We start from the raw sequence: 13,022 nt of genomic DNA on the forward strand, positions 1-13,022 counted from the left end.
TGCGGAGAGAGATGCTCATCTTTCTATACATACATAGATACATACATATGTATGTATATATGTATATAAACACACACACACACATATGTGCATGCATGCATACAAATACATACACACACATATATGTGCATGCATGCATACAAACACACACACACACATCTATGTACATGCATACAAACATACAAACACAAACACATACAGACACACATACTTATACATGTACACATACATACATACATCGATACATACATACTTACGCACATGCATGCATGCAGACATACATACATACATACACATACGAGCATGGATGTATATGGGATCATAGTACGTAATATTCGTGTTCGTTAGCCCAAACATTCGTTTTATACGTTTGAAAACGAATGCGTATGTTATTAAAACATGTTTTTTAAAAACAATTTTTTACCTTAACTTACCTTTAACTTTCTTAGCCTAAAAAATAAAAAAACCTTATAATAAATGATGAGTGCAAAAGTATGGTATTTACCATACGTCGAGGGTGTTTTTGCATGCTCGAATGATAAAAGAATGAGCTCGAGCGAGAATGAACGAATGGTACGTATGATTCATTCATACTATGTATGGATAATGGGATGTTCTTCCCACAGTTCGCCGGCCACGTGAGCAGCCAGCTGGCGGGAGGGTGGGTGCCACGTCGGCGGGGTCAGGGGGCAAGGCGGGGTCCACGTCAGCATGTCAGGGGGGGCGGCAAAGCACGACGTTGGGAGATGACGTGGAGCCAAGAGCGCGTCTGTGTGTGTGAAAGCGCCCCATTTTGAAATTGCTCTCTCTTCTCTCTCTTCTCTCTCTCTTCTCTCTCTCTCTCTCTCTCTCTCTCTTTGTCTGTGTCTGTGTGTCTGTCTCTGTCTATAAGACCACGCTCCCCCCTGCAAACCCTAATCTCCGCCCCTCCTCCCTAGCTTCTCCAAGAAGCTACCTGCATCTCCCCCCTCACTCGAGAAACCCTAGCTTCTCCATCTTCCACCCCCCGCTCACTCGCCAAACCCTAGCTTCCCCCCTGCTCGCTCTTCATACCTCCATCTCCACCTCCATCTCTCTCTCTCGCCACCATGCGTGAGATCCTGCACATCCAGGCCGGCCAATGCGGTAACCAGATCGGAGCCAAGTTCTGGGAGGTCGTCTGCACCGAACATGGCATCGACCCCACCGGTAGCTACTGCGGCACCTCCGACATGGAGCTGGAGCGTGTCAATGTCTACTACAATGAAGCCAGCTGTGGACGCTACGTTCCCCGTGCCGTTCTCATGGATCTTGAGCCAGGAACCATGGACAGTGTCAGAACTGGCCCCTATGGACAGATCTTTCGACCTGATAACTTTGTCTTTGGTCAGTCTGGCGCAGGTAACAACTGGGCCAAAGGCCATTATACCGAAGGTGCAGAGCTCATCGACTCTGTTCTCGATGTTGTTCGTAAAGAAGCTGAGAACTGCGACTGTCTTCAAGGTACCTTTCTGTTTCACACATCTCCCTTCGTTTCTCGCAAACACCGTTACTCCTTTCATGAAGCGGTTTCTGTATCTTCTAGATCTGTGTTTTCCTGCGTTTTGAATGTAATAGAAGGTCTCGGATTGAGTCGTTATGGTCAGATCTGGTGCTCTTTTGCATGTTGGTTATCCTGTAAGACGTTTATTTGCCGTCTTTTAGGCTTGTCTTCAGGTTTCTGGCTGGTCTTCTGGGATTGTTTCAGGTGTGATTTTGAACAGACCTTGGAGATTTTGGAGTGAATCCTGTAGTTTATATCTAGGTTATTGTTTCGTCAGATCCTGCATAATGTAGCTCGTACCTTTTTACATAAGTCTTCAGATCTAAATCAACGTTTACTTCTGCATGTATTTACGAATCCACAATTCGTTATTTAAGGGCATAGATTATTCGTCTGAAATTTGTTCTTTTGCAACCTCAGGTTTCCAAGTGTGTCATTCCCTCGGTGGAGGCACCGGATCTGGCATGGGAACGCTTCTGATTTCTAAGATTAGGGAAGAATATCCCGACAGAATGATGATGACATTTTCGGTCTTCCCTTCTCCAAAGGTCTCAGACACAGTCGTGGAGCCATACAATGCGACATTGTCTGTTCATCAACTAGTTGAGAACGCAGATGAGTGTATGGTACTAGACAATGAGGCTTTATATGATATCTGCTTCCGAACCTTGAAGCTGGTCACGCCTACCTGTAAGTTCTACTTGAAATTGTATCTCTGTATGATGTTTTGGGAGCTTGTAATGTTCTCTGAAGCCTCAATTTTCAGATTTCCCTGACACTGTGTGCACGTTCTTTGCAGTTGGAGACCTAAATCACTTGATTTCTGCAACAATGAGCGGTGTTACATGCTGTCTGAGGTTCCCGGGTCAGCTCAACTCCGATCTGAGGAAGCTTGCAGTGAATCTGATTCCATTTCCTCGTCTCCATTTCTTCATGGTTGGATTTGCACCCCTCACTTCTCGTGGATCCCAACAATATAGGGCTCTCACTGTGCCTGAGCTGTCTCAACAAATGTGGGATGCCAAGAACATGATGTGTGCTGCAGATCCTCGCCATGGAAGATACCTGACTGCTTCCGTTATGTTCAGAGGAAAAATGTCTACCAAAGAAGTAGACGAGCAGCTCATCAATGTGCAGAACAAGAATTCCTCCTACTTCGTGGAATGGATACCTAACAATGTGAAATCCAGTGTTTGTGACATTCCTCCAGTGGGATTGAAGATGGCATGCACCTTCATTGGGAATTCTACTTCGATTCAAGAAATGTTCAGGCGTGTGAGCGATCAATTCACTGCTATGTTTAGGAGAAAAGCTTTCTTGCATTGGTACACGGGTGAAGGCATGGATGAAATGGAGTTCACTGAAGCTGAGAGTAACATGAATGATCTTGTCTCTGAATACCAACAGTATCAGGATGCAACTGCAGAGCCAGAGGGCGAGTATGAAGAAGAATATGATGAAGCTTAATTGTGAACAATTGCCGGGTTGGGATAAAGAATGAATGAAGACGAAGCTTAGCCATGGCTACTCTTTTCTGGGAGGCAATCTCAGTCTTTTTGCTGCTACTTGCAGCAGGTTTATTAGCTTTCGATTTTTGTAACTTTTATTTTCTGCTAAGTGCTGAACGCTTCTTCTTGTTTACTGTTTTTTGTTTAGTTCAATGCCATACTCTGTTCTTAAGTGTCCATATCGTCAATTCCACTGTTCATACGATTTATTTTAGAGTCTCCGATGCACTCAAAATACTCTTTTCCTGCCATGGCCATGCAATCGAAGGTTTTCTGTTTGTGTATGCACAGAAATGTCTTTGATTTTGAAGTTGTTATCTCTGGTAAAAATTGAAAAAGAACTCTCCGTTTTGAATGTATGTTAACGTAATTGACTGGCTTTTGAGAATGTAAGCGCGCACAGAAAAATATCTGTTCTGTCTGTTTCTGTAAAGACAGATGATGGATGGCCTACACTAAACCAAGGTCTTGATTTTTTGGAAGGTTGGAAGACACACACATCTATCATCACTGTGTTGGCATTAAATGTCTTGTGTTTGTACATTTTGTCTCATTCCTGCTTTCCATTGATAGATGGGTTTTCTTCGACTGGAAACTACAGTCCCCATTCGATGGTCAATGGGGTTTCTGATCAGAAAACAGCAGCTCCCTATCAAATGCATGAAGTTTTTGGTTTGGGAAATCATGTCTGACATATGTACATCCTATCCTATCACTGCCAGATTGGTATGGTTTCTTGAATATAGCTTCTTGTTTAGTATATGTGAACTATAGCTATAGGGGAAATAATTGTTCACAGCCACAAAGGAACCATGTATATATACATATTTGTGTTCACTCCCAATTATTTTCTGTCTTCTTTCGTCTGAATCAATCCTGCCGTGCATGATCTATGAGCATATATGTACCAAACGGTTTCTTTAGAAATTTTCACAAAATGGGCAGATGGGAAACAGAGACTTTTGGTTAGCTAGGCTAGTTAAGGCTTTCTCTATCCATCCATTGGACAGAGCAATTTTCCTACTATCATTATACTTACCAGTGACTGTATTAATTCATTTTGCTAATGAGCAGAGGATTATGTGTCAAAAACATTCTCATCAGAGTTAAAAAAAAAGTGATCTACAATTTAGAACTGCTGTTATAAGCATGCTCATCAGAGCTTTTTCTAAAAATTGATCAACAATTTAGAACTGCTGTTATGAAAAGACCTCTGGTTTGCAAGTAGCTCATTTGATTCTTTTTTAAAAGTTGATCTTCTATGTGTAATGGTTGTATTGAGCTGTTTTCATAGATTTGTGGAAATCTGTTTTTAAAATTGATCTACAATGTAAAACTGCTGTTACAAAAAGACTTGTGGTTCGCGAGAAGCTCATTAGATTCTGTTTTAAAAGTCGATCTCCCATGTGTAATGGTTGCTGGTTTCATAGATCTGTGGAAATGTGTGTTTTAGATCGCTCAACGTGATGCCATCTTTGGTTTTGTTTTATTTTTTATCGTGTGGCATGCTTGGTAATACATGGGGACCTGGGGTGTGGAAGCACACTAGCTAAGAAAATAGATAGTTTTGTGAACAACAAGGTTATGCTTGAATGTTAGGATGGGCAGATTGTTATTGATTTGGACCACGTGGCATATAGGTCGTACATGATGGAGGTTCTAAGGAATCAGAACATGTATTCATGTGCTTGTAGGTCTTACATGACAAGATCAATTGCATCAAAATCTTAGGTCAATTATCATTCTATTGGCATGGGATATTAAGAAGTTTAAAAATTTGATTGTCAAACTGTGATGTAAAGATTGTCAGCTCAAATGTCCACATCAATACAATATACATGTGTACCGCACATGGGAGACATTGGATGTCTTACCAAATGTTGGATTAGACTATGTACACATGCTTCCCTCATGCATTGCATGCATATAAGGAAAACTTAATAGATTGCCATCACATTGGAGGGTATTGTTGCACTTGGTTAATATAATTGATGAATCAATGCAATGAAGATATCATGAATTACACGATTGATTCGAATTGAGCAAATATTAGAAAAGTATGGGACGGATTCGAATTAAGTTAACACCTTGATAAAACTAAAAATGTGCGTGTATGTGTGTTAGTAAGTATTGCAAGAGAATAAGATTAAGATAAATATACGTAGGAGAATATAAGATGATTAAGTTCTAGTTTGATTTCTATAATTGCATGCTTTTGTAGGCCTCAGACAAAACACTAAGAGGTATGTTTTTTCATAATGTCATTAAATAAATATCTACTAGGCCTCACTTGTATGTGTGTGGTTTCTATCTATGTCTTTCATTCTAATCATTGAATTATAATAACACAAACAACAATGGAGAAAAAAGGTAAGCTTGTTAATTGAATTATTGACTTGTCTTAATCTAAGAGTTGTACAAAACTTGGGAATCACATCCAGGTGTGTGTTAGATGGAAGAAGGCTCAAAATTTCAAGGTGCAATGGGGCCAAAGGAGGGAGTGATGGAAGGAGAGGGGGTATTATAGTAGTAGTTATAATCATAAGTATTAGAAGGGGCAAGAGATGGGATTGGTGTTGGAGATGGAGAAGGATATGATGGAGAAGGTGAAGGGGCAAGAGTAGGTGTGGTATATGGACTGAGATAGGAAGAAGGAGAAGGTCCTGGGGCGGGGGTATTAGATGTAATATAGTTAAAAGTATAAGGAGAAGGGGCAAGAGTAGGGGGAAGGGTAGGGGTGGGGATAAGATTGAATAAAGATGGAGAGGGTGCCAATGTAGGAGTAGAGCCAATGTAGGTATCATACCCAAAAGAAGGAGAAAGGGTAGGGGTAGGACTAGAGGGTGAAGGGGTAGGAGTAGGATTAGATATCTGATAAGGAGAAAGGATAGGCCTAGGGCTTGGAATATTAGAAACATAAGTTGAAGGAGAAGGCGAGGGAGTAGGGGTAGGTGTAGGTGTAGGAATATTAGATAGGGAAGGTGAAGGTGAAGGTGAGGTAATAGGTGGTGTTCCAACATTGCCCGAATTGATATAGTAATCATAATTGTTGTTATTAGAAATGGAAGGAGAAGGAGAAAGAGAAGGAGTAAGAGAAGGAGAAGGAGAAGGAGAAGGCGGCCAAGGAAGTGGACTAGGTGGTGTTGTCGCTGGACTTGGAGAAGGGATTGGACTAGGAAGTGGAGTATTGTATGTGCCGACCACTTGTAATTGTTCAGTTATACTTGTAGTTGTGCTTAATTTGTTGGAATTTTGTTGGAGTATCTTTGAGGTGGGGATCAAGTACGACACGAGCTTTCTGGGGGCCTTTTCCTTCAGTGCTTCACATAGGCCTGGAAGATATATCCCTGCATAATGGATCATGACCATATTAGTCTCATCTCTCTATGCCTTGCTACCATTTTCTCTAGAAACATGACATATATCCATTCACGCAAATCCATATCTATCTATTGCAATTAGAAGTTCTAATATGAATATTTTTACATTGAGTGTACCACCTTGAGAAATTGGATGTCACTTATGTTAGTGAGGTTTTATATACCTATAATTGGGCATGTGTGGTGGATAGACATGGGACTTATTGTAATTGTTTTAGTAGGAGATAGCCAAAAGATCAACGTTATATAAGGTAAATACTTGGGAGGCTTTCCCACATGGGATTCTATTGAATGAAATTTTCTTGAACATGGGTGGGTACATGGGTTAGGGTTCGTTTTAGGGTTTTCCATTTGTGAGGTTTTGTTGAAAATCATAGATCTTCATTGACAATTGCAAGGGAAACATCAAGGGAAGTGTGAAAAAATGGAAGTTCAAAGTTATCCTTCTTTGTATTGTGTATGTTTTTTAATACTAGTGAAAAGATGAACTTTCTTAGAATATTCTTTTCAAAAGATGAATCACTCGAATAATTCAAAATTCAAATGATGCATAAGAAGTGTGGTGTTAAAATATATCATATGTCTTTGTGCATGTGCATGGGTTATGACCTTCTTCAGCAGCTAGTTTGACGTAAAGGTCATTGATGTTTGGACAATTGGTTCGACAAGATGTAGAGAAGCAGAATTTGGTGGTGAAGCCGCCTTCTAGGAGAGCATCTGTGGAGAGTCCGACTGTGAGCCTTTGGAGCCCACACGCGCTTATGCATTCCTCTGTCTCGATCCATTCCATTTGTCTTTCGGCCATGATCACAGATGTCTAGTATGATGTACACACATCCACACATTGGTTAGAACGCGAAGGTAATTTATAATCACAATATTCTAGAAGACAAACTATATGTTTTCACATTGCATCTTAGTCCGACAATTTTAATAGCATTATTTGTCTATTTTCAGGGATGAACAAGAAGATTATATAAGGAAAAGATCGATGCATATTAGTGTCATCCTTTGATTGCCAAATTAGCACATGACCATGGTGTAAATTGTCCCCTATCCCATGATTGAGAAAACATAAGATGTCAAACACACACTTTGCTATAACTAGGAAAGCATACCCCCCCTCACTTGGTCAAGGGATCCTCGAGAAAGCACACCATGTAGTTCTCAAAGATCTAGGATGGTCTAAGAGACACCCCGTTACATCTTACACACTTTTCAACTAAGAACATTGGTATATTCCCTTTGTGGTCGAGGGTCAGGGGCAAAAGTGACACCATGGCCTTGTCACATTTTTTAAACTAGTGTCAACCAAGCGTACCACCAATACTGACTCACTTTCCCACCCCAATGGCTTGTTTGTCCTGCATGACTGATTGATTAACTTCACCACTATCAATACTAGTAATCATAATGGGAGTTCAAAGAAGTGCATTAAAGATAAGGTTTTTACTTGGCATTTGTAGTCGGGGGCAGAGTTGGTGTTGAGGACTTGTTTCTCGAGTACACATCGTGCCCCGGACGACGACACGGCAAACGCACAATCCTCGATCGCGAGCTCCTCGCACTCGACCGTCCCTATAGATATCAAAAAGATTAGGATTGATCAAACTTCACATCTCGAGCAACAAACATAAAAATCAAGATATGTAGATTCATACTTTAAGTCAAATTTATGTTGTATACTATTGAATTATATAATAATAGATTACATATGCATATAGCCACATGGGAGGATTATCTAATGATCCATCAATCCACAAACTAATATTACATGTCAAACAAATTATAACATCTAATCAGATGATTACTTGAAATGCACATATACATATATACACATTATACACATATACATATTATACACATGTTAATATATACATATACACATGATATACATATACATATACATATTAATGAGTATACTTAATTTATACCTGAGACGCCTTTGATGCTTAAGAGAAGAAAGACGTGCAGGGCTAGGAAGCCTATTTTGAATACACTAGTTATAGGCCGTGCATATTTATAATTAGAAGTATTGATAGTATGAGGATGCAAATGCTTCTGATCATGAGCCATCATCATGTTTATGTTCAATGGCTCTATAGATATATATAAAATAGATCAATATGTATATATATGTATGTATGTATTTGATTACTCTTCTTCGATGGATCTACAGATAGATATAAGTATACATATATGTATGGAGTTTGTAATATATGGAGAGAATTGAGGAGAGCAGAGCAATTGGGGAGAGGATGGATGGATGATTGTAAGGGAGCAGAAGGAGGGCTCTTCATTATATATACGCACATCTATTTCCCTTCAATTTAATTATGTTGTAAGTGATAAAGTGGAGAAACCAAAGGGCACGAGTTCGAAACTACCCTCAACCCCTACACCTTCCAATCTCCCCCTCTCACGGATCCGTATACATATACATCATGTATGCATGTATATGTACATACATATATACATATAAACACATATATGTATGCATAGACATATATATGTACACACACACACACATACATACATACATACATACATACATACATATATGTCTACACACACACACACACACACACACACATGTCTACATATTTACACACATACATGCATACATGTATGTGTGTGTGTGTGGGTGTGTGTGTATGGCGATGTGTATTCGGTGTGCTCCCGATTGGGTTGAATCTTCAAAAGAGATCGATAGCCACGCTGCATTGTGCAAGATGTGGTGGACGATTGGAAACGGTCCCACACTTATTATGGACTTGCTCATTCACTACAACATTTGTACAAAGACTAAGCGCGTCTCTTTATCACAGATTTCCTTGCCGAAGGTTTGGGAAACACTTTTGGCTGTTTGGACAAATTTCGTGTGCCTTATCCAACAATGCCTATTTTCTCTAATGGGCATAATTTTGGGCACTCTGGACCATTTGGACAACCCACAATAATAAGTTCTTTGATCGAATCCAACTGCATGAAGTTAGCTTCTTTAAGCAATCCCGCAGGCAATCTCTATTTGATTGTTTGCAACTTAGAGACATCACACTGCAAATTTACAATCACTTATATATATATATTTTATTCTTTGTGAGTTTTTACCTCACTTTGAGGTTTCCCATTAGTAATAAAAGTGTTACTAAAAATAATAATTTAAAGTGTATACACACATATGTACTACATACAAGTATTTATGTATATGTAATTTTTTTCCCCTGAAAAATATCCTTTCATTAGTTATAAACAGTTATTACAAGAACGTTGACCTACCGTCAAGCTACCCTTGGTATTTTGCACTCTTCCTTGGGTCCCCATCCCTAAAGGATAAATAGTATTAGCACTCCACCACTCCATAACCTAGTTATGTGATTGGTGGTAGGAACAACCATATTGGTGGTCATAGATTGCCCATGCGTGACATTCGTGGTATTCGACATTTGTAATATTTGCGATATTCGAGAATAGAAAACGGCCCCAAGAATATTATAAAACCATTCGTTACATATACATGTACACACATACATATATGTATATACACACATACATCAATAATTAATTAACTCACTAATATAAAAATTAATTAATTCACTTAAACAGTAATTGATTCACTAATACATTAATTAATTTACAAATACATATCTTAATTCATTAAAACATTAATTAGTTCATTGAAAAAGATTAGTTAATTAAATAATAATCAATTAATACATTAATAATTATGTAAGATTAACATAGAGCATGAGAGGGAGTTGAGGACGCATGCCGAAAAGAAGAAATACGGTCGAAATTAGTATTTTCAGCCTAAACCCTAATTTTTTGGCTCAGAACAGGATGCAAAGGGAAGAGAGGGTGTAAGCAACATGCACATGGAGTAGGGTGAGGCTTCTGTGCTTGCTACTCGATGTTCACTTGCTCGCAGCAAAAAAACAAATTTTTATTTTTTAAATTTCAAAAAAAGAAAAGAAAACGAATACATTTACATGTATTTTTATTCCTATTCATATGCATTCGTGGGGTAGACCCCACGAATGCGAATATTATGTCAATCTCTACTAGTGGTGCTAAGCACCACATGGGTCTTGCATTTTTTAGTGTGAGAAAAGGGGCCTTCTTCCAATAGGCGATAAATCATAAATTCGAGGCGTTGCAACACTGCAACATCTGTCTCACCTTTATTTTCATCATATCGCCCTTTCAAGGTATGCACCATCAACATCCACACATTCTGTACACTTTCCACTGGATGAACAATAGTATTATTAAACACCTTAGAACATCCAGCAACTCCCACACCTCTTGGATTGCCTTTAACATATAAGGAGCTTCTATATGACTTCGTTGCACCAACATTATCCTTCCTCTTTGAATTCAAATAATCGTATAATGTGGACATGCATCATATGGCCACATCATTTGTGCCATCGTAGCCCATACTACCATACCCCACGAAAAACTGCCATCCCAAAAACATAAAGGTTAGAATTTGGAACACTCGTCTCCAAACTTGTGCAACATGACATTCCCACAAGCAATGTTTCAATGTCTCCATCTGGCAACTACAATAGATGCATGCAATCGGTCCAACTGATTGTTGCAGCCACTGGCTGACCAGTAATGCTCTATGTATTACTCGCCATTGGAAGACATTTATTTTCATATCTTATTTCCTTTCCCATAATGTCCTCCAAAACGTTGCTAAGAATTCGGATGTGACCCATTGATGGGTCCAAAATTGACTACCTTGTGGTGTAGTCTTGCGTTGGGCTGCCAAAATGCGTCGTTCAATATTCATTGACACACCTTTTTTCCACACGGTCAAGTGGATCTTTCTACCAAAATTCCCCCGTATACCATTGCAACCTTATCAAGGGGTTCTTTTCAAAAACTCTCAATTTCCAATTCTCCTTGGATGCATTAACTTGTGGGTCAATGATCCAATAGATCCATCATAAGCAAGGATCCTTATTTTAGAGAATGTAGCATATTGCAAGATCTCTAGTTATGTCATTGATCTACATATAACGCCATCTTCCTCTACATCATAGTCTTGAAATCGTCCTCAAGACAAATGTTCCCTTACCCCCACCATCACTTGAAGCGTGATAAATGCCCCTCTCCACTTGGGAGGATTAAATGACCATACCATAGAGGATGAGTGCCCCAAAACCGATTACACATGGTCCCACATAATCTGCACCCCTCTCAAGGAAGAAAATAAATCTGGCCTTTCATTTATATGCAAAGTATGAAAGGATTTCCATGCATCAATGGACTCTCTTGGCCCTGCATCGAGCTTGTCCCAATCCAATCTCATACAGGACCCCAACATGTGCCTTGACAACCAACACATATTCAGATTCCACACTAAGTGTTGTGTCAAGTATTCCTCCTCCCATGTTGATAAACCATGTCTTGGAACCCTTTATGTGCATGCTCCCATTCTCTTAGAATACTATTAAAAAATAGTATGGTATAAAGATCCATCTTATGCTATCACTCCATAATCTACCCATCGGCGGAGCACAATGATACAATCTTTGCCTATGCAATTGCTTCCAAGGGGCATGACTTGGTAAAAGGCTGCAAACTATTAGCCTTGCTAACAAGGCTGTGCATTGATCTAGTGGATCAATAATTCCCGGACCACCATGTTGCTATTGAAATGGTTAGTGCGGAAGCGTGATTAAGGACCTGTCAGCGAGTCTAGCAAATAATAGAAATAGTGAAGAAGATGTGCACTGTGATAAGAATCACGAAGATGAGAGCAAATAGTTGCATGTAGAGAGAGAGAGAGAGAGAGAGAGAGAGAGAGATGTGCTCAAAGAAGACTATATTACATAATGTTAACCTTCAAACTCATCTTTACAGGGTAAGTAACCCACTTATATAGTTAGGTTAGTTACTATGTGTTCACACTAGAGATACAAGGTGGGCGGAGTGGGACTTTTATCCCAACCGATTCCCCCGTAAAAGAACTACTCTGTCTACATACAACGTTATGGGGTTATCTCCCTTGTAAGCTTAAATTATAACTTGAATTTAAACTATAATGTATGTTACAAGCTAATCGGATGGTGGTTGAGTGGGTGCGATGAATTCACCTTGCTAGGATGCTTGCCGAGTCAGTTGCTGTTCGAATAAGATAGTACTTGATTCATCTTTTCATCCCTAGGTTGTTGTCTCTTCATGTATGCAGTTTCCTGTGCTATCCAATGGATCGTTGATATGCTTTTGGTTCCTTTGCACTTAGCTGCATCTTCAGCCTTTAGGCTGACTGGTTCCTTCGACTTCGTCTTCGCCTTTTCGACTTCTTTGCCCATGCATTTCTTCGTCTTATCTTCTACTCTTCTTTCAACTCTCCTTTGCTCACTCGCTTGTTGTAGTCCCATATGTCCTCTTAGTGTTGAAGTGTTGTTTTGAGAGTGGCTTTGTCAGGCTATCGACGATGTTCACCTCGGTATCTACCTTTCGGACTTCGAGCTTCTTGTCAGTGACGAGCTCCCGAATGTGATGGTACCTCACCTCAATATGGTTCTTCTTAGCATGGTATACCGGATTCTTGATGAGGTGTATTGTGCTTTGTGAGTCGCAATAGAGGGTTGG

The 13,022-nt window shown here is 39.6% G+C and overlaps 2 protein-coding genes across 2 annotated transcripts; one reads left to right on the top strand and one right to left on the bottom strand.

Moving 5' to 3' along the window:
- Positions 1 to 1,036: 1,036 nt before the first annotated feature.
- On the top strand, positions 1,037 to 3,207 carry LOC147860911 (tubulin beta-1 chain-like). Its single transcript, XM_087323311.1, has 3 exons — positions 1,037 to 1,482; positions 1,943 to 2,212; positions 2,322 to 3,207. Exons 1-3 carry the CDS (start codon positions 1,089 to 1,091, stop codon positions 2,987 to 2,989), a joined length of 1,332 nt encoding a protein of 443 aa, XP_087179437.1. The 5' UTR covers positions 1,037 to 1,088; the 3' UTR covers positions 2,990 to 3,207.
- Positions 3,208 to 5,501: 2,294 nt separating this feature from the next.
- Positions 5,502 to 12,808, bottom strand: LOC147860912 (uncharacterized). The gene is made up of 7 exons (XM_087323890.1): positions 12,790 to 12,808; positions 8,952 to 8,974; positions 8,345 to 8,409; positions 8,123 to 8,174; positions 7,864 to 8,004; positions 7,020 to 7,227; positions 5,502 to 6,377 (listed from the first exon to the last, which is right to left on the bottom strand). Exons 1-7 carry the CDS (start codon positions 12,806 to 12,808, stop codon positions 5,503 to 5,505), a joined length of 1,383 nt encoding a protein of 460 aa, XP_087180016.1. The 3' UTR covers position 5,502.
- Positions 12,809 to 13,022: the final 214 nt, after the last annotated feature.

The sequence above is a fragment of the Azolla caroliniana genome, unplaced genomic scaffold (assembly GCF_043228905.1).
Source record: "Azolla caroliniana isolate FFs.n. ecotype wild unplaced genomic scaffold, voAzoCaro1.0.p SCAF_8, whole genome shotgun sequence".
Taxonomy (NCBI): Eukaryota; Viridiplantae; Streptophyta; class Polypodiopsida; order Salviniales; family Salviniaceae; genus Azolla; species Azolla caroliniana.

Excerpts from the sequence above, each read along its gene's own strand:
- LOC147860911 (XM_087323311.1), top strand. The coding sequence starts at position 1,089 with ATGCGTGAGATCCTGCACATCCAGGCCGGCCAATGCGGTAACCAGATC. Across the intron at positions 1,483-1,942 it reads GAACTGCGACTGTCTTCAAG|GTTTCCAAGTGTGTCATTCC; the intron begins GTACCTTTCTGT and ends TTGCAACCTCAG. Across the intron at positions 2,213-2,321 it reads GAAGCTGGTCACGCCTACCT|TTGGAGACCTAAATCACTTG; the intron begins GTAAGTTCTACT and ends CGTTCTTTGCAG.
- LOC147860912 (XM_087323890.1), bottom strand. Across the intron at positions 8,175-8,344 it reads AAGCATCAAAGGCGTCTCAG|TTTGTGGATTGATGGATCAT; the intron begins GTATAAATTAAG and ends ATGTAATATTAG. Across the intron at positions 6,378-7,019 it reads CAAACTAGCTGCTGAAGAAG|GGATATATCTTCCAGGCCTA; the intron begins GTCATAACCCAT and ends TCCATTATGCAG.